The 20,746-nt window shown below is 44.2% G+C and overlaps 1 protein-coding gene across 4 annotated transcripts in view; it reads left to right on the top strand.

Moving 5' to 3' along the window:
- The window catches only part of SPECC1L (sperm antigen with calponin homology and coiled-coil domains 1 like), a 169,806-nt gene that overhangs the window by 72,064 nt on the left and 76,996 nt on the right, over nt 1–20,746 (top strand). For 3 of the 4 annotated variants that reach the window (XM_037823453.1, XM_037823454.1, XM_037823455.1), the window contains exons 4-5: nt 3,450–5,086; nt 11,238–11,445. In XM_037823453.1, coding sequence (XP_037679381.1) covers nt 3,450–5,086; nt 11,238–11,445 — 1,845 coding nt within the window. The remainder of the gene's footprint in view (nt 1–3,449; nt 5,087–11,237; nt 11,446–20,746) is intronic. The other variant, XM_037823456.1, reaches the window with a different exon arrangement.

Consider the following 20,746-nt stretch of genomic DNA (forward strand, 5'->3'; position numbering starts at 1 on the left):
CACTTTGAGTCAGCAGTGGATCCAGAGACTTCATCGGGAAGGAGACAGGTGCCTCTCCCTTCACAGCTGGCAGTGTGTCCCTCCGTCAGCAGGCACATATTCCCCTTCTGTGTCTCTCTGTGATGTTAGCACCTTCGGTGACCAGCGCCTAGATCCATTCACTCTCATTCTACCACTCTGTCTAAATTTTCAATTTTGTGGAGTTGATAAATTAACTCATCTTCCTATCCAAGGATGTCACCATATTTTACTTCTTACACTTACAGAAAAAAAAAAAAAAGCTTAAAACTTCCAGTAAACATATGAGCATGTATTTGTAATAAAGTTTATGAAAGCAAACAGGCAAAAATCAGAGCAGCCCCTCTTCCTTTGTCGTCATTTAGGCTGTCAGCCCCCTCTTGTCTGTATTAGCCTCTTTCCTAGTCCAGATTTACCTGCCGTCCTCTCTCCAGCTTGGACCTTCTGCAGGGTCTTCCTTCATCTCCACTCGCTGCCCACTGCTAATTATAGTAGGAGAGCAGTATGATCAGTGAGAGGGTCTGGGCATGTGTTTTTGTTGTGCTTTATGGGCAGCATTTCATCATAGCCTCACTGTGGCCCTCCAGTAGAGACTATTGTCATCCTCATTTCAGATATGAGAAAGCTAAGCTCGGAACGCCCCAGCGTCTCGCCCAAGGCCGTGCTCTCATGGGTTCAGCCAGTATTTATCGGGTGCCCATTTTGTACCAGGCCACAAAGCTGGCGGTGGAGCAAGGGCGGAACTTTCAGCCTTTTACTCTAAAGCCTGGAGTCATCGCAACATTTTTCTCTCTAGCTTGTGTGGGAAGAAGGAAATGAAATACTCTGCTGCCGCCTCTCCCCCTTCCTCTTCTCAGCCCGGATTTGGAGGTCACCTCCCCGGGCCTCGTGACCCGGAGGGCTGTGCACCCCCTAGCTCGGTCCAGCTCTGCCTCTCGTTACTCCTGATGGCTCTCCCGTGCCGGCTGGATTTCAGGGTACCACTTCACTCCCCTTTCCCCTCCAGTTGGTTTTCTCTGTCTCCTCACTCATCCCAGTAGCCCCAGGAGGGGCTCTTTCCCAAACTCTTGGCCTTGGTTCCTTCCTTCCTTTTTTTTTTTTTTTTTTTTTTAAATGCAATTTTATTGAGATAGATTCACGACATAACAATCCTCCAGAGTGTACAATCAGTTGTTCACAGTATCGTCATATAGTTGTGCATTCATCACCCCAAACTTTGAACATTTTCATTACTCCAAACAATAAAATTAAAATTAAAATAAAAAAGAACATCCAGAACATTCCATTCCCCTCCTCCCCCATTGTTCATTTACTGATTTACTTTTTTTAAACATTCATTCATTGTTTTTTTTAACTTTATCAAAAAATTAAAAAAAATTTTTTCAAGCAAAACCAAAAGAAAAGAATAAGAAAAAACAAATAACCTAAAATAACTACATTGCTTCCAACATGTTCCTACCCTCCCCCAAGAAAATAAACAAACTGTAACCAAAGGAAAAAGAGAAACAGTTAACCTAAAATAACTACATTGCTGTCAACTTGTTACTACCCTGCCCTCCAAAAGGAGCAAACCGTAGTCATTCCTGAGCATTCCCAGAACATTAAGTTTACCTTCCACAGCTTATGTGTTCTTATTAGATTATCGTTCCCCCTTCACTGTTTGCCTTCTATTCCTGGGTCCTCTACATTCTACAATATAAACCGTTTATTTTGCATTTTCACAGAGCTCAAGTTAGTGGTCCCTTCCTCTCATCTGGTTTCTGTACCTCTCTTTTTGTCTTGGAGCATTTGCAGTTAGTCCCTCCCCTCATTGTTGGCTCCTGTCCGTTTGTCTTTCTTAGAGGCTTTTAGTTCAGGTAAGAGGGATGACAGTAGCGTCTACAGAGGGGGAGAAGGGAGTAATTTTTGGGGGGAAGAGTCTGCCCACCCTTCTCTATCGGCCTCCGTTGGCGGTTGCGTCTCCTCACCTATTACTTCTGCCCCTGGCATCTCCGGTGGCTTTGCCCCCAGCCCGGTTGTGGCTCCCTTGCTCCGCTCTGCCTGCCGCCTTCTCCCTGGCTCCCTCCTCAGCCGCCCCACTGAGCGAAACCTGCATTAGCTTCCCCGAGGTACGTTTCCTCAGGTCTCGTCCCTGCCCAGGAGCACTGGTGCACTGCGCTGGCTCACTGAGTTCTGACTGACCTTCGGGCTCGACGTCCACAGTTTGTTGCAGTTTCCACGGTGGGAGCTGTGCCCACTTCCCCGTCCTCGTCTCTGTCTCGAAGCCCGTGTTCCCTCCTCCTCCTCTGCACCTGATCCCTGCCCAGATGCGGGCTCGGCCTGCGTCCTCGTGAGGCCGTTCACCCCCTGACCCCTCTCCAGCCTGGAGCCTGGCCCGGGCCCGATTCATTAGCCAGTAGGCTCTTCAACAGCAGTTATTGCTTAGTGCTAGATCTTTATTTTAAAAATCCTGGTTATTTCTAAAGTGTTTACAGGTATTTAAACGTCTTCCTCTTCTTCCGCGTTAAAGAAGCAATTGTGCAAATTGATTTCAAGGGTTTAAGATTTTAGCAGTTTTCCCAAAATTACAATTTTTGCAGCCTATTTGATTATTGCCTCCTTGTCGCTTAACATTTAGACAGACAAGTGTAGCCGAGTTTCAGATGCCAGAGCCAGACCGCCTGGGTTGGACTCAGCCTGTGGGGTGTTGGCAAATCCTTTGTCACCCCGTTGTCTGAGTTCCGTCATCTGTAAAGTGGGGTGCGGGGAGCACCCACCTCGGGGTGCTGAGGCGTGTACGCGCTCACGTATGTGAGGAAGCATTGGTGTGCTTGTGGTGAGCGCTGAGGCTGTGTTGGTTATTATTATTGCCGTCATCGTTGTTGCTACGTATGTAGCATTCTGTGGCCCGGAAATTTTCTGCGTTTACTTTGATCATATTTTTGTGTCCCTCTTGGGTAGCTTGTGTTTTCAGGTTTGTCCCGAGGCTGCCTTTCCCCTCTTGCCCAGCCATGTTCTTCCTTTCCCATCTGTTTCTGCGATTACTTTGCCACCTGACTGGCTAATTCTAGAATCTTCTTCATCTGGAATATCTTCTGGGATATTAAATATGCCCCTGGCCACTTGTTTAAAGCCGCATTTTAGGACTTGAGTTAATATTGATAACTTCTTTTTCTTCTTTTTTAATATAACAGCTTTATCGAGATAGAGTTCACACTCAAAGAAATTCACCCTTTTCAAGTATAAAATTAAATATATAACTTCTTTTCCGCTAATTAAAAGTTGAACGTCTTCTGTTCTTGCGGAAACTGAATTTTAAAGTAACCAGACCCTAAGGCCAAATTAATGCAGCTCTAAATCAATCCTAGATTCCATCGCTTTGGCCGGGGTCTGAGCTACGTGCCTTTCTATTCTAACACGTTGGTCTTAAATTCTTTCTTTTAAACATGTAGGCACAGCCTCTTCGGCCAAGCGGAGCACGTCCACAGGTAACAAAGAATCCAGTTCTACTAGAGAACGATTGCGTGAACGAACCCGACTAAACCAGAGCAAAAAACTGCCTTCTGCAGGTCAGGGCGCCAGTGACGTGGCACTGGCCAAGCGGTCCCGCAGCCGCACGGCTGCAGAATGCGACGTGCGCATGAGCAAGTCCAAGTCGGACAACCAGATCAGCGACAGAGCCGCGTTGGAGGCCAAAGTGAAGGACCTCCTCACGCTGGCCAAGGCCAAAGACGTGGAGATCCTGCACTTGCGAAACGAGCTCCGGGACATGCGGGCTCAGCTGGGCCTCGGCGACGACCAGCCCGAGGGGGACGGAAAATCCGAGGAGAAGGAAGCCGCCGCCATCGCCCACCAGCCCACGGATGTCGAGACCACCTTGCTGCAGCTGCAAGAGCAGAACACGGCCATCCGCGAAGAGCTCAACCAGCTGAAAAACGAAAATCGGATGCTGAAGGACAGGCTGAACGCGCTGGGCTTCTCCCTGGAGCAGAGGCTGGACAACCCGGAAAAGCTCTTCGGCTACCAGTCCCTGAGCCCTGAGATCGCCCCCGGGAACCAGAGCGACGGCGGGGGCACCCTGACCTCCTCGGTGGAGGGCTCGGCGCCGGGCTCGGTGGAGGACCTCCTGAGCCAGGACGAGAACACGCTCATGGACCGCCACCGCAGCCACTCGCCAGACAACCTGGACAGCGAGTGCAGCGAGGTGTACCAGCCCCTCACCTCGAGCGACGACGCCCTGGACGCCCCGTCCTCCTCGGAGTCGGAGGGCCTCCCCAGCACCCAGCGCTCCCGCAAGGGGAGCAGCGGGGACGCCAGCGAGGTGTCCGTGGCCTGCCTGACGGAGCGGATCCACCAGATGGAGGAGAACCAGCACAGCACGAGCGAGGAGCTGCAGGCCACGCTGCAGGAGCTGGCCGACCTGCAGCAGATCACCCAGGAGCTGATCAGCGAGAACGAGCGGCTCGGTGAGGAGAAGGTCATTCTCATGGAGTCCCTGTGCCAGCAGAGTGACAAGCTGGAGCACTTCGGCCGGCAGATCGAGTACTTCCACTCCCTCCTCGATGAGCACCACGTCCCCTACGCCCTCGATGAAGACGTCAAAAGCGGGCGCTACCTGGAGCTGGAGCAGCGCTACATGGACCTCGCCGAGAACGCCCGCTTCGAGCGCGAGCAGCTGCTCGGGGTCCAGCAGCACCTGAGCAACACCCTGAAGATGGCCGAGCAAGACAACAAGGAGGCGCAGGAGATGATCGGGGCGCTCAAGGAACGCAACCACCACCTGGAGCGGATCATCGAGTCCGAGCAGAAGGGCAAGGCGGCCCTGGCGGCCACGCTGGAGGAGTACAAGGCCACGGTGGCCAGCGACCAGATCGAGGTGAACCGCCTCAAGGCCCAGCTGGAGAACGAGAAGCAGAGGGTGGCGGAGCTGTACTCCATCCACAACTCCGGAGACAAGACCGACATTCAGGATCTCCTGGAGAGCGTCAGGCTGGACAAGGAGAAGGCGGAGGCCCTGGCGAGCAGCCTGCAGGAAGACCTGGCACACACCCGGAACGACGCCAGTCGGCTGCAGGACGCCATTGCCAAGGTAGCGTTGCAGGAGGGCGGGGTGTTCTCCATCAGTGTCCACACACGCTGGCGGGCGGGAGCTCTCGTCTAGCCTGCCAGAAGCTTTTTTTCTTTTAAGCCTCTCTCTCTCTCTCTCTCTCTCTATATATATATATATTTATAATTAAATTGAGTTTTATTGAGATATATTCACATACCATACAGTCATCCGTGGTGTACAGTCAGCTGTTCACAGCACCATCATATAGTTGTGCATTCATCCCCCCAATCTATTTTTGGACATTTTCCTTACACCAGAAAGAATAAGAATAAAAAATAAAAGTAAAAGAGAACACCTAAATCATCCCCCCCATCCCACCCTTGTTTTCATTTAGGTTTTGTCCCCATTTTTCTGCTCATCCATCCATACACTGGATAAAGGGTGACAATCACACTGTCACCCCTTGTGATCTACATTATTATATAATTGTCTTCAGGAGTCCAGACTACTGGGTTGGAGTTTGGTAGTTTCAGGTATTTACTTCTAGCTATTCCAATACATTAAACCTAAAAAGTGTTGTCTGTATAGTGAGTAAGAATGTCCACCAGAGTGACCTCTTGACTCCATTTGGAATCTCTCAGCCACTGAAACTTTATTTTGTTTCATTCAGCTTCCTACTTTTGATCAAGAAGATGCTCTCGATCCCACGATGCCGGGTCCAGGCTCATCCCTGGGGGTCGTACCCTGTGTTCTCAGGGAGATTTACACCCCTGGGAGTCAGATCTCACATAGGGGGGAGGGCAGTGAGTTCACCTGCCAAGTTGTAAGCCAATATTTTTTAAAGCTTGAGAAAGGCCTTCCTTATTGGACTAGGGTGAAGTTATTCTTATAATAATGCTGCTTTCGTTCACTTGCATTTCGTTGATGTTTCCTTGCCCACTAGAGGAGAGGGGGCTAGAGTTACAACTAACTCCAGAAAGAACCTGTCCCTCGTTCTGGGTACACCGAGGGGGTGTGCCATGCAGCCCTACATCATCACCTGTGCTGTATTTTGGTGTGAGAAAAATGGAGAGCCGGGATTCTAGCCTGTAGGATCAGGAATGGCTGCTGCCCCTTAGCCTGCTGGGGTTGGCATTTTTCAGATCGAGTTCTGTGTTTGGAGTGTAGAGGCTCCTGTCTTCGGGCTCTGTCATCTTTGCAGGCAGCAACCCTAGAGATCATCTGGTCTGGCCCCTCTGTTTTATCTGCATCGTCTTATGAGGACTGAATTAGAACTGCAGCCAGAGCCCAGCCCCACCCTGGCTGCTCATTAGCATTGATTTGCATAAGCTCTCTAATTGCTCTATCAAATGTTTTGCCTATTTGTTATTTTAATGCACTGTTTTTTTTTTTCATTTTAATTGAGATTGTTCAGATACCATACAATTATCCAAAGATCCAAAGTGTACAATCACTTGCCCCTAGGTACCCTCATACAGCTGTGCATCCATCACACTTAATTTTTGTTCAATTTTTAGAAACTTTTCATTACTCCAGACAAGAAATAAAGTGAAAGATGAAAAAAAAAAAAAAAGGAAAAAGAAAAAGAAACTCTAATCCTCCCCTATCCCTAACCAACCCCCCTCAATTGTTGACTTATAGTATTGATATAGTACATTTGTTACTGTTTATGAAAAAATGTTGAAATACTACTAACTGTAGTATATAGTTTGTAATAGGTATATAGTTCTTCCCTATATGCCCCTCTATTATTAACTTCTAATTGTATTGTCATACATTTGTTCTGGTTCATGGAAGAGATTTCTAGTATTTGTACAGTTAATCATGGACATTGCCCACCATAGGATTCAGTTTTATACATTCCCATCTTTTGACCTCCAACTTTCCTTCTGGTGACATATATGACTCTGAGCTTCCCCTTTCCACCTCATTCACACACCATTTGGCGCTGTTAGTTATTCTCACATCTTGCTACCAACACCCCTGTTCATTTCCAAACATTTAAGTTCATCCTAGTTGAACATTCTGCTCATACTAAGCAATCACTCCCCATTCTTAAGCCTCGTCCTATATCTTGGTACCTTATATTTCATGTCTATGAGTTTACATATTTTAATTAGTTCTTATCAGTGAGACTCTGCAATAATTGTCCTAATGTGTCTGGCTTATTTCACTCAGTATATTGCCCTCAAGGTTTTGTCATCAACCCATTTTTTTTTTAATATGGTTTTGTTCACTCACCATACATTCCATCCCAAGTAAATAATCGATGGTTTTCTGCACGGTCATACATTTATGTGTTCACCACCTTCACCACTATCTATATAAGATCATCTACATTTCTTCCACAAGGCAGGAGGGAGAGTCAAAGAAGGTAGAGAGGCAAAAGAAAGAGGAAACAAAAAAATGACAGCTAGGAAGCAGCAAAAGGAAAAATAACCTTAAATCAAAGTAGAATAAAGAATCAGACAATACCACCAATGTCAAGTGTCTAACATGCCTCCCCTATCCCCCCCTCTTATCTGCATTCACCTTGGTATATCACCTTTGTTACATTAAAGGAAGCATAATACAATGATTCTATTAGTTACAGTCTCTAGTTTATGCTGATTGCATCCCTCCCCCAGTGCCTCCCCATTTTTAACTCCTTGCAAGGTTGACATTTGCTTGTTCTCCCTCATAAAAGAACATATTTGTACATTTTATCACAATTGTTGAATACTCTAGATTTCACCAAGTTACACAGTCCCAGTCGTTGTCTTTCCTCCTTTCTTGTGGTGTCTCACATGCTCCCCACCTTCCTCTCTCAACCGTACTCATAGTTACCTTTGTTCAGTGTACTTACATTGTTGTGCTACCATCTCCCAAAATTGTGTTCCAAACCACGCACTCCTGTCTTCTATCACCCTGTAGTGCTCCCTTTAGTATTTCCTGTAGGGCAGGTGTCTTGTTCACAAAGTCTCTCATTGTCTGTTTGTCAGAAAATATTTTGACCTCTCCCTCATATTTAAAGGACAGCTTTGCTGGATACAGGATTCTTGGTTGGTGGTTTTTCTCTTTCAGTATCTTAAATATATCACACCACTTCCTTCTTGCTTCCATGGTTTCTGCTGAGAGATCCGCACACAGTCTTATTAAGCTTCCTTTGTATGTAATGGATCGCTTTTCTCTTGCTGCTTTCAGGATTCTCTCTTTGTCTTTGACATTTGCTAATCTGATTATTAAGTGTCTTGGCGGAGGCCTATTCATATCTCTTCTGTTTGGAGTACGCTGCGCTTCTTGGATCTGTAATTTTATGTCTTTCATAAGAGAAGGGAAATTTTCATTAATTATTTCCTCTATTATTGCTTCTGCCCCCTTTCCCTTCTCTTCTCCTTCTGGGACACCAGTGATACGTACATTATTGTACTTTGTTTCATCCTTGAGTTTCCGGAGACGTTGCTCGTATTTTTTCATTCTTTTCTCCATCTGCTCCTTTGTGTGCAGGCTTTCAGGTGTTTTGTTCTCCAGTTCCTGATTGTTTTCTTCTGCCTCTTGAGATCTGCTGTTGTATGTTTCCACTGTGTCTTTCATCTCTTGTGTTGTGCCTTTCATTTCCATAGATTCTACTAGTTGTTTTTTTGAACTTTTGATTTCTGCCGTATACATGTCCAGTGCTTCCTTTACAGCCTCTATCTCTTTTGCAATATCTTCTCTAAACTTTTTGAATTGATTTAGCATTAGTTGTTTAAATTCCTGTATCTCAGTTGAAGTGTACGTTTGTTCCTTTGACTGGGCCATAACTTTGTTTTTCTTAGTGTAGGTTGTAATTTTCTGTTGTCTAGGCATGGTTTCCTTGGTTATCCAAATCGGGTTTTCCCAGACCAGAACAGGCTCAGGTCCCAGAGGGAGGAAATATTCAGTATCTGGTTTCCCTGCGGTGTGTCTTAGAAAATTGCTCCACCCTTTGATGCCTCGGGTCACTGTGCTTTTCTGCCCAGCAGGTGATGCCTGTTAGCCTATAATTCTTGACTGGTATGAGGAGATATGGCCATGTTCCCCCAGGCTCTGGGGTCTGGTTCTGAATGGAAAGGTCCCCACCCCTTTCCTCCTAGAGAAGACAGACCCCCCAGGTGGAGGCCATTAGCATTTCAATGGTCTCTCTCTCTCTGCTTGTGCTGTCTCCACCCTTCCCGGAGTCACAGCCCTGGAAACTGAACGTGACTGGGGCTTTCTCCACTGAGCCAGAAAAGAAACAGATAGTCCCCTTCAGACCCAGTCCAAGGTGACCCTCCAGCTCTCCCAGGTCAGTCATCACCCAAAGCCTCTCCTCTGTCTGTTTTTCAGGGATGTGTACCTGTAGTGAGCAGTTCACACTCACTACTTAAAACCCCAGTTGGAGCTCAGCTGAGCTGTATTGGCTTGCTGGGAGAGAGCTTCTCTCTGGCACCACGAGGCTTTGCAGCTCGGGCTATGGGGGAGGGGGGTCTCCCGACCTGGTTCCGCAGGTTTTACTTACAGATTTTATGCTGTGTTCTCAGGCATTCCTCCCAATTCAGGTTGGTGTATGATGAGTGGATGGTCTCGTTTGTCCCCCCGCAGTTCTTCTGGATTATTTACTAGTTGTTTCTGGTTTTTTTGTAGTTGTTCCAGGGGGACTACTTAGCTTCCACTCCTCTCTATGCCGCCATCTTAATGCACTGTTTTTTATAGTCAGAAATCTTACTGTATCTTTGGCCAAAATTTGAATAATTTAGAACTTAATTCTTTCAGTGGTCACTCTTGGAGATATAGTTTAGATGTGCTTTATTTGTTGGAGCACATGTGAGGGGAAGGGACACTGTACTGATAGTTTCCCAAAGACGATCTTTGAGAGTTTTTTGTGTGTTTGTTTCCATTTTCAGTTATTCAGTATTGAAACTGTCACACATCAGATCCATTTTTTGTAGGAGAGCATTTTTTTTAATTCATTTTATTGAGATATATTCACATACCATATAGTTGTCCATGGTGTACAATCAACTCTTCACTCGACCATCATGTAGTTTTGCATTCATCACTCTAATAAATTCTTTAACATTTTCTTATACCAAAAAGAATAAAAATAGTAATAAAAAATAAAAGTAAAAAAAAAAAAACACCCAAATCATTCCATCTCCCCATCCCACCCTGTTTTTCATTTAGGTTTTGTCCCCATTTTTTTACTCATCCATCCATATACTGGATTTAGGGAGTGTGACCCACAAGGTTTTCACAATCACACTGTTACACCGTGTAAGCTATGTAGTTATGCAATCGTCTTCAGGAGTCATGACTACTGACTGAGTTGCAGTTCGACAGTTTGAGGTATTTCCTTCTAGCTATTCCAATACACTAAAAACTAAAAAGGGATTTCTATATAGCGCATTAGAATAACCTCCGCAGTGACCTCTCGACTCCATTGGAATCCCTCAGCCACTGAAATTTTATTTTGTTTCATTTCACATCCCCCGTTTGGCCAAGAAGATGTTCTCAGTCCCACAATGCCAGGTCCGGGTTCATCCCTGGGAGTCATATCCTGTGTTGCTGGGGAGATTTACACCCCTGGGAGTCAGGTCCCATGTAGGGGGGAGGGCAGTGAGTTCACCTGCCAAGGTGGCTCAGTTAGAGAGAGAGGCCACATCTGAGCAACAAAGAGGTACTTAGGGAGACTCTTAGGCACAATTATAAACAGTTTTAGCCTCTCCTTTGCAGTAACCAGCTTCATAACAGCAAGTCCCAAGATCGAGAGCCCGGCATACCAAATTGTCAGTCCTCAGTGATTGTGAGGATATCAGCAATAACCTGTGTGGGGATGTCCAGCATTTCCGCATTTTTCCCCAGCTAGGAGAGCATGTTAATCTTTAATCAATTGCATACCTACAGCCCAAATTTTGGAGGAGGAAAAATTTCCAAACTTTCCTCCGAGAGTAATCTTGTTGAATTCAAAAATATGTCGGTATAATTTCGGTCAGTGATGTAGTAACAACTGTTTATGCTTAAGCATATGACAAGGTCTTGTGTTAGTATAGAGTGGTTGTTCATAACTTTTAATGATTATTACACAGACTGCTTTAGTTCATCATAGCAACTGACACTTGGCTTCCATTTGAAATAGTTGTATACCTCAGTTCTATAATTTATCTTCGGACAACTTTTGCTTTTCTAAACTTGCACCCTCTGTTTCACGTAGGTAGAAGATGAATACCGAGCCTTCCAGGAAGAAGCTAAGAAACAAATTGAAGATTTGAATGTGACGTTAGAGAAATTAAGATCAGAGCTGGAGGAGAAAGAGACAGAAAGGAGCGACATGAAAGAAACCATCTTTGAACTTGAAGACGAGGTAGAGCAACATCGAGCTGTGAAGCTTCATGACAACCTCATTATTTCCGACTTAGAGAGTAAGTGACGGGAGAACTTTCCATTCCTTTCTGCCTTACCCTTTTCACGTGTGGGATAATAGTTTGCATTGAGTACTGAAATAAACAATAATTCTGGTTGGCACAGTGGTTCCGGGGCAGTTGCAGAGCTGGCTGGCAGAAATGTGCATGTGGTAAATTGTAATTCACACGCTCGTCTTTGGTTTTCGGTCTGCCATGTCGTCCCAAAGAAGAACTGTTAAATAGAAGCATTACTTTTAAACCGCTAAGCTCTGTTTAAAGCTTTGTTTAAAACAGTGAAAAGAAAATCATTTCACTGAAAGGCTAACAGGGTTATTATTTCCTAGATCTTAAGAAAAGCCTTTGATATCTACTGTGTGATTAATAGAGGTCGGTTTATGAGTACTGAGTAAGGTTGATCCTGTATGATCTCTTGGCCTTAGGTGCCTTAAGGTACAAGTTTTTGTTAATAATTTATCTGATTTCCCTTCACCCCGTGGATGGAGTTTTTATGATCTGGTAGAATTGAACCTCAGGTTTTAAGTTTCTATTTATTTTACATTAAAATAGTTTTTAAACTTTGTATTTTGTAATTGTTTCAGACTTAGAGAAACGTTTTTAAAACAGTGCAAAGGATTTTTGCGTAGAAACTTTGGCGAGGAGCAGGATATTCACATGCTCTTAAATGTCTTCTCACGCACTGTTTATTAGGTGCAAATGAGAAAAAAGAAACGACCGATCCTTCCACAGTGACGAAGTCGGACAAAACCCTAACTGGGTGGCCTGGGGGGGTCAGATGCCCACAGACACTGGACACAACTGCAGCCAGCCCATATTCAGGCTGAGGATGTGTAACCTCGATTTAATCACAAAGGAACATCGACCAGCAAAAACTAAGAAATAGTCCAGTAAAAAATCAGGTGCAGGGTGTGCTGCATTCTTCAAAATGTTAGTGTCATAAAGGCCAGTGTCATGCATTAAAGGAAGCTGAAGAGACAGATGTCCCTGTCCTGGGTTGGGTCAGGTACCGCAGGGGGAAAGTGCTGCCAGGACACGATGACGGAATTGGAGTATAGACGGCAGATTAGACAGAAGCATCCTATCGGCACACAGTTACGGAGTTGACAACTGCTGTGCTCTGTAAGAGAATATCCCTATTAGGAAGCACACGCTGAAGTATTTAGGGTAAAGGCCATCAAGGGGGCCAGAAAGAAAAGGATTAAGTATAGCTAGATAGATGCCTAGAGACAGACAGACGGACAGATAGAGAGAAAGCAAATGTTAAAACAAACAGTAAGCTATTAACAAGAGGCAAATGTGCTTAAAGGGTATATGGGTGGTCCTTGTACTATTTTGCAACTTTTTATAAGTCCGAAATTATTTCCAAATCAGATGTTTAAAATTTTGCATCTGTTCTTCATCCAGAGTTCTCAAATGTTAATATGCTTTTAGGCTGCCCCAGTGGAGACGGACAAGGCAGATGGGAGTAGCTTTTTTAGATGCGTCGATTTTAAGACTTTTTAAACTTCTGACCCCGGATCCTGCCCCTTTGAGCTCCAGCAGTTTATGTTGCTTGATGGAGTGCTGGTGGACAGGCTGGGAGCATCGAGCCAAACCCCATGTGCTGTGCGTGCAGAAGGGATGGGGGTCAGGCAGGGAGGATGGGTCTTTGGCAGGGACCCCTAAATGGGGATCGCACAGTTCTGAGCTCCGGCTGGTTGGCGCAGCATCTGCACATCGACCCCCAGGGCTATTTGGAGCGTTCGGAGCCCTCTGTTCTGAAGTTGCTGCCTGAGGGGCTGCGTCTCCTGGGGGTAGCCTGGAGAGGGTGCCGGAGTGTCACAGAGATAAACTTTCTCATCCAGAATTTGAGAAAACTTGAGAATTGTGCATCTTTTTAGTCTTCCATTGCCTCTGGACTAAGAAGACTTATCTAAGCCCATTCCTCAAATCTAAGAGGTTCTAAAGTTCTTCAGATATTCTTGCAGGTTCATGCATTTTCCGTTCCGTGCCAGGAGTAGTAGCCTAACAGCCTTTCCCCTTGCCCGAGTTTTGTTTTGAGTGCGGGAAGAGTGACACCTTGTGGTTAGGGCAGTGGCTGCAAAATGTGATTCCTGGGGCAAAACGGTGCAACTAACTCATTGCCAGAATAAAAACTGCTGTAACATTATGTGAATTTTAATAATAAAATGGCTGAAAATCTTGAGTAAATTCTTTTCAGCCATGTAGCTTCTTTCCGTTTTGTTAAATGAAAGTTCAAATATACAGAAATACTGAAAGAATAAAATAGTTTTCTCCAGCTACCTAGATTTGAGGGTTACTGATATTTTGCAGTATTTGCCTTTCTTATATTTATGGGTATTTATTGAACCAGTTGACGTATGTTGTAGACTCCATGACACTTAATCCCTAAATATTTCAGCATGCAACTCCTAAAAAAGAACATTCTCCTCTTAGCCATAATACTGTGATCACATCTAGTAAAATTGGTCATAATTCTCTAGTATCGTCTAATATCTCAGATTCAGATTTTCTCAACCATCCCCAAAATGCCTTTTATATCTTTTTTTATAGGAATCAAAATCCATGCAGTTTTGTGCATTTTATTTAGTTATGTTTCTGTAGTCAGATAGAACTTAATTTTTGTTTTCTCCAGAATTCTAGCATTTGAAATAGACAATAAATTAGTGACAGGGAATACATTAAATGACATTAAACATTTTCTTCTTTGGAATATTTTTCAGTGTCTTGGTGTTTATCAAATTGAAATAACTCTACAATGCTTATAAATATTAATTGCCAAAAAGTTATATTTAACATCAAGAGTTGGTCTGATTATTTTCCAGTTGTCCATGAGCAAGCTGTCTCACAGAGTTAGTGATGAAAATCTGTACTTGGGAAATGCCAGTAAAAGGCCTGTAAGAGTAAAGACAAATTATGTATAGTAGACCCTACAGGCAAACCAAATTCTAGCTCAGGAAGGAAGTTCTATTACGAGAATGCCCTAGAAACCATCAAGGCTAATAAACCAGCTTGTCTTATTCTCCCTACACCCAGCATGGTCCTGTCTAGTGGTAAAATTTTTAAATTGTTCCAGTGTTTTCCAACCTTTCTCATTATCGCCCTCTAAGTGTCTTTTTGAACATATTTTTCCTAACTGTACCCCTTTCCCCATGAAATTACAATGTCTTTTTGGAGGTGATACTGCCCGGAATGGGAAGGTGTGGTCTAAGATGTTAATTTATTGTGTCACTCTTATTTAACAACACATTTGAACAAATTGAAAACAGGAGGAACGAAAACTTGAGATCCCACTTTTTCCGACATTGGGCCACGTGCTCTGAGTATTCCGTGTTCTTCACCAAAAGTGGGTGTTCTCTCTTGGACAAAGGTTTAGTGACTTGTCCAAGTTCACATCTGCTCAGCAGTAGAGCTGAGAGATTCAAATCCAGTTTATTTTCATTGAAAGAGAGAAACATGCTTAACATAAATAAATTTACTTGTAGCAGGGCAAATGATAAACATTTTGTGCTTTTAGTGCTTTTGTGATTTAAAAATGGTACAGCTCATTGTCCCCCGGGTAAAGATATTTCTTCATTTTTTGGTAACCACTTTATTGAGGTACACTTCAGTGTTTTTTAGTATATTTACAGAATTGCATAACCATCCCCACAATGAATTTTAGAATATTTTCATCATCTCCCAAAGAAACCCTGTACCCATTGGCAGTCACCCCTTGTTTCCCCCTAAACCCTCAGCTCTAGGTAACCACTAATCTCTTTCTGGCTTTATAGTTTTGCCTATTCTGGACAATTCATATAAATAGAATTGATAACGATCAAATCTGGAGGGTTCTCTGCCTGATGCACTCAAATGACCAGTTCCCGCGACACCAGAGTTTCAAAGAAAGAAAGAGTTTACTGCTAAGTGTGAAGGAGGGGATGAGATGGCCTGTTGGCCTAAAACATCTGTCTTTCGAACTGCGGTAACTCTGATAGTTTTACAGTATCAAAAGATGGGCAGGTTTTAGGATAATGAGCACAATGACTGGAGATGATCAGGTTAGAGATGATCTAATTATTGAGCCGGCGCAGATTCATGACATGCATAGCCACAGAACGTGTCTAAGAAAATGGCAGCCTTAATATGATGAAGAACGTGATTTTTAGTAATATAATGAGGTATAGGTCCCTTAGAGGTTAAAGTTTAAGCTACTGCACATGTCAGGTGGGCCTATTTTGGTTAGATCCAGCTCTGTCTAGCAAGGTAGTTTTGAAATTGGGATGGGTTATTTCTGGGCTGACTCAAGCCCTCATTAATAAACATTAGTGGCTGTCTTCAGGGATCCTAAGACTCTAAAGTTGAAAAACAGGATAAGTGGTACAAGTGGGGATATGTCACAAGGATTTTACAATTGAAAGAAAAAGGCTAGATGGTTATACAGTCATCAGAGGTCATGGCAGCTGGGTTACGGTTCAGAGATTTCAGGTATTCTAATATGCTAGAAAGTAAAAAAGAAGTACCTATATAATGATTCAGTCGTCATAATCATTCATTAAATCCTAACTTCTCAGTTGCAGAATCATGCAGTGTGTGGCCTTTTGTGACTGCTTCTTTCACTTAGTGTAATGTTTCGGGTTCATCCGTATTGTCCCATGTATCAGAACTGCGTTCCTTTTTATGGCTGAATAGTATTCCATGGTATGGGTGGATCGCATTTTATTTCTCCTTTCATCAGTTGATGGGTGTCTGAATTGTTTCTCATTTGAGTCTAAGAGATGTGGTTTGCAGTATTTTTAGATTGCCTTCCCGGGGTAAATGACTGTCTCCTCTGCCTGTGCTTTGAGCTCTGATTGCTGGCAGAGGCTGGCTTTTCCTCGACATATGGAAAACGGTAGGGGGATGTCATGAAATAGGTAGGCCATGGGGAAAGGAAAGAGGATGGTACTTACTTTTGGACACGGCAAGTCAGCCTTGAAAAATAGTCTTTGATACTGCTGTTTTGCTTGTAGAAAAGAAACAGGTTTGTGATAAAGCTCTTATGGTTGGGTTTTCAACCCCAGCCCTTTTATTAGCTTGGTAAATTTTCCACAACACCTAAATGTTCCCTGTCTTGACTTTTGGGTCCCTTTCAGTTATAATTTGCTAAGATTCTAAGAGGATCAATCTTTTAAATATCAAATAGTGAAGTTCTGCTTTGGTTAATGGCAGAGGAGCTAGCCTGACCCTCCTCAGAATCAAGTATAAACTCGGGACGAAATATTTAAAACTACCACCTGAAGACACTGGCAAGCAACCCTAGGCAGGCTGAGCCTGGAGGGGCGTTGCCATTTGGAAGAAAGGAGGGGCGTGGGGAGGTTTCTTGATTTTTCTGGCTCTTCACCTGAGGGCTGGACATTAGGAATGTAGCAGAAAGAAAGAGAGGAGGAGAGTTCTATCCTTTTGTGGGGGGAGAAAGTCTTTCTAAACGTGGAGAAAAGTCTCCTCCCTGACTGTGTATACATTCAGCAAAAAATGCCACAAATAAATAACAGACTGAAGGAAACATTTGTGAGGCATACACAAACTTACCAGGAGATTCTACAAAAGACAAGGATAGTCAGTCAGCAAATAAAGGATGGAAGTAGATAAGCAGAAAAAAATCACTGTCCATCCAAAAATAAACTGAGCTGCAAGGCAATGAGGCATTTATTTGGGCTCTTAGAACTGCAATTCCAGGAGCACAAATCCGAGGAGCAACCCAAATCCTGTCCTGCCTTGGCATTTCCGGGAAGGGGTTTTAACGGAAGAGAAGATCACAGTTTATTTGTGATTGGTGGAGCTTTGGAGTCCTCTGGTTGTCTTTCAGATTAGATAGTTGGCTGAGTTATTTTTCTTGTGGTTTGTTTATGGTGTCCGGATGTCCTCAGGGATGTCATCAGAAGGATGACAGTGTCCAGAACGTTGTCCCTTGAGGCTTTGCATAATTTCATACTGCAGCAGTTTGTGGCTGACATTTGCCTAAGAGTCAGCCCCAGAACGACCAGAATTACCTCCAGAGTGACTCTGTTTGGAATCTCTTAGCCATAGAAACTATTTTGTTTCATTTCTTCTAACAACACAGAGAGATCCTCCACATCACTAAAAAGCAAAGAGACACAAAACAAAACAAGATTCCGATTTTCACTGAGCGGGTACACAAAAATGAAAAAGCTGGATAACATTCAAGAGAGGGAGGGGAGGGCCCGCTGTGTCCTGTTGGAAGGGTGTGCAGTGCCGTAGCCTTTTTTGAGGCGATTTTGGCAGGACTGATGATAATTTGCCAAATGTAGTGCCAACCTGGCTATCCCTCTTCCGGAACCCGCCCTTTGGCAACACTGTCCCAGGCTGGCGATCTGATCTGTGCCTGGATCTCGGTGTGTGTGTGAAATCACCTGTGACCACGGAGACTTGGGGGCATCCTGTGCCTGCCGTGGTTAATCGGATCTAGGAAGTGAGCCTGTGCTCCGTGCCACCCTGCTTGGCTGCGGGCTCGCGGGGGAAAGGAAAAGAGGTCGATCTGCACCTGCTGGGCCGGAGAAACGTCCTCCAGCGAAGTAACCACTCGTCAGACAGTAGAGTGTGAACTCTGGGTGTGTGTTGTCTAGAACTCCGACAGAGGGTTTCTGCTCTTGGAGTTACCCCTGGGGAGCAGGATTTGGGGCGGAGGAAGAGGAGCCGGAGGAAGGAAGATGCTTTCCGCTCGTGATGGACTTCTGCGTTGTTTGAATTTGTGACTCTGTTGTTTGAATTTGCCTACTTTTATTTTTAAATTCAATTCTGTTGAGATTTATTCACATACCATGCAGACATCCACAGTGTACAATCAGCTGTTCATAGTATCATCATATAGTTGTACATCCATCACCCCAGTCTATTTTTGAACACTTTCCTTACACCAAAAAGAAGAAAAATAGGAATAAGGAATAAAAGTAAAAAAGAACACCCAAATCATCCCCCCCATCCCACCCTATTTTTCATTTAGTTTTTGTCCTAATTTTCTACTCATCCATCCATACACTGGATAAAGGGAGTGTGATCCACAGGGTTATCACAATCACACTGTCACCCCTTGTAAGCTGCATTGTTATACATTCGTCTTCAAGAGCCCATACTACTGAGTTGGAGTTTGGTAGTTTCAGGTATTTACTTCTAGCTATTCCAATCCACTAAAGCCTAAAAAGAACTAGTTAAGTGTATAGTGCATAAGAATGCCCACCAGAGTGACCTCTGGACTCCATTTGAAATCTCTCAGCCACTAAACTTTATTTTATTTCATTCCACTTCCCCCTTTTGGTCAAGAAGATGTTCTCAATCTCACGATGCCAGGTCCAGGCTCATCCCCGGGAATCATATCCCACATTGCCAGGGAGTTTTACACCCCTGGGAGTCAGGTCCCACGTGGGGGGGAGGGTGAATTTGTCTGCTTTTTAATTAAAGCCCAACTAAAATTGTAAATGCAACATCACAGTGAAATAATAGCCGGCTATAATGATGTTCCTTTAAAAATACTGATTTCAGTGTACTCTGTATAATAAATTTGATACTATGGTGACTTCTCCAAAGAAAAGAAAAAAAGAAAAGAATTCTGTTTTTTTCCCTGAGCTAGGCTGTTCTGATGGATGGCACAAATGGCCCACGTCACTCCCTCCTCTTCTGAGAATGTATCTGCAAGTAAGACCCGCACAGCCGTGCAAGGAAATTGTGTTCATATCGAAAAATTGGGAACATTCTAATTATCCATTAGTTGGAGGTGGCTAAGATAAATCATGATCTATCCAAATGATGGAATATTGCACAATTGTCAAAACAGTGCTACAGATCTGTATTTGTTGATAAAGGAAAGCATTCATAACCCACTGCTAAGTGGAAAGGCTTATGCAAAAGTGTAAATAGTATTGTTCTAGTTTGCTAATGCTGCTGGAATGCAAAACACCAGAAATGGATTGGCTTTTATAAAGGGAATTGATTTGGTTACACAATTCAGTCTTAAGGCCATAAAGTGTCCAAGGTAACACATCAACAGTTGGGTACCTTCACTGGATGATGGACAGTGGCATCCAGAAAACTTCTGTTAGCTGGGAAGGCGCGTGGCTGGTGTGTGCTCCAGAGTCCTGGTTTCAAAATGGCTTTCTCCCAGGATGTTCCTCTCTGGGCTGCAGTTCCTCAAGGATGTCACTCTTTGTTGCTCTTGAGGTGTTTGTCCTCTCTTAGCTTCTCTGGAGCAAATGTCTGCTTTCAGCAGCCATCTTCAAACTGTCTCTTATCTGCAGCTCCTCTCTCAGCTCCTGGGCGTTCTTCAGAGTGTCTCTCTTGGCTGTAGCTCCTCTTCAAAATGTCATTCTCAGCTGCACTGAGTTCCTTCTGTTTGTCAGGTCATTTATACGGCTCCAGTGATTTAATTTAGACCCACCCTGAATGGGTGGGTAACACCTCCATGGAAATTATCCAACCAAACTCATCACCCACAGTTGGGTGGGGCGCATCTCCACAGAAACACTCAAAGAATTACAATCTAATCAACACTGATACGTCTGTCCACACAAGATTACATCAAAGATAATGGCGTTTTGGGGGACATAATGTATTCAAACCGGCACAAGTATAATCTCATCTTTCTTTAAAAAGCACACATACCCACACATGTGTGAAGTCTGCAAGGAGATATGCCAAATGCAACCCACAGGTGATTTTATTTTTTTACCACTTCTCTTTTCCAAACTTTTTATCTTGAGCATGTATTACTTCCAGGGAAAAAGTTAGATCCACTTTTTGGGGGGGAAATGATATTAAAATCGGATGTGGCAAATGGGTTCATTTGAATTTCATCCATGTCCTCTTCCCACACCGGGAATTCTGGTTTGGGGACGAAACTGATGCGGCAGCTGATCTCACTCCCCACCCCTGCTCCCCCAACCCCACCCCTAAGGCATGGCATTTTAACACATGGGTCCCTGATCCGGTTTGCTAATGCTGCCGTTATCCAAATAAAAGGGGGTTTTATAAAGGGGGTTTATCTGGTTACACAGTTACAGTCTTAAGGCCACACAGTGTCCAAGGTAACACATCAACAATCGGGCACCTTCACTGGAGGATGGCCAGTGGTGTCCGGAAAACCTCTGTTAGCTGGGAATGCACATGGCTGGCGTCTGCTCCAGAGTTCTGGCTTCAAAGTGGCTTTCTCCCAGGACGTTCCTCTCTAGGTGTCTGGGGTTGTTCTCTTAGTATCTCCCAGGCAAACTCGGGACTAGCAAAAGTCTACATTCAATGGCCGCCTCCAAGATGTCCCTCTGAGCGTCAGCCA

This window comes from Choloepus didactylus (genome assembly GCF_015220235.1).
Source record: "Choloepus didactylus isolate mChoDid1 chromosome 23 unlocalized genomic scaffold, mChoDid1.pri SUPER_23_unloc1, whole genome shotgun sequence".
In the NCBI taxonomy this organism is placed as follows: domain Eukaryota; kingdom Metazoa; phylum Chordata; class Mammalia; order Pilosa; family Megalonychidae; genus Choloepus; species Choloepus didactylus.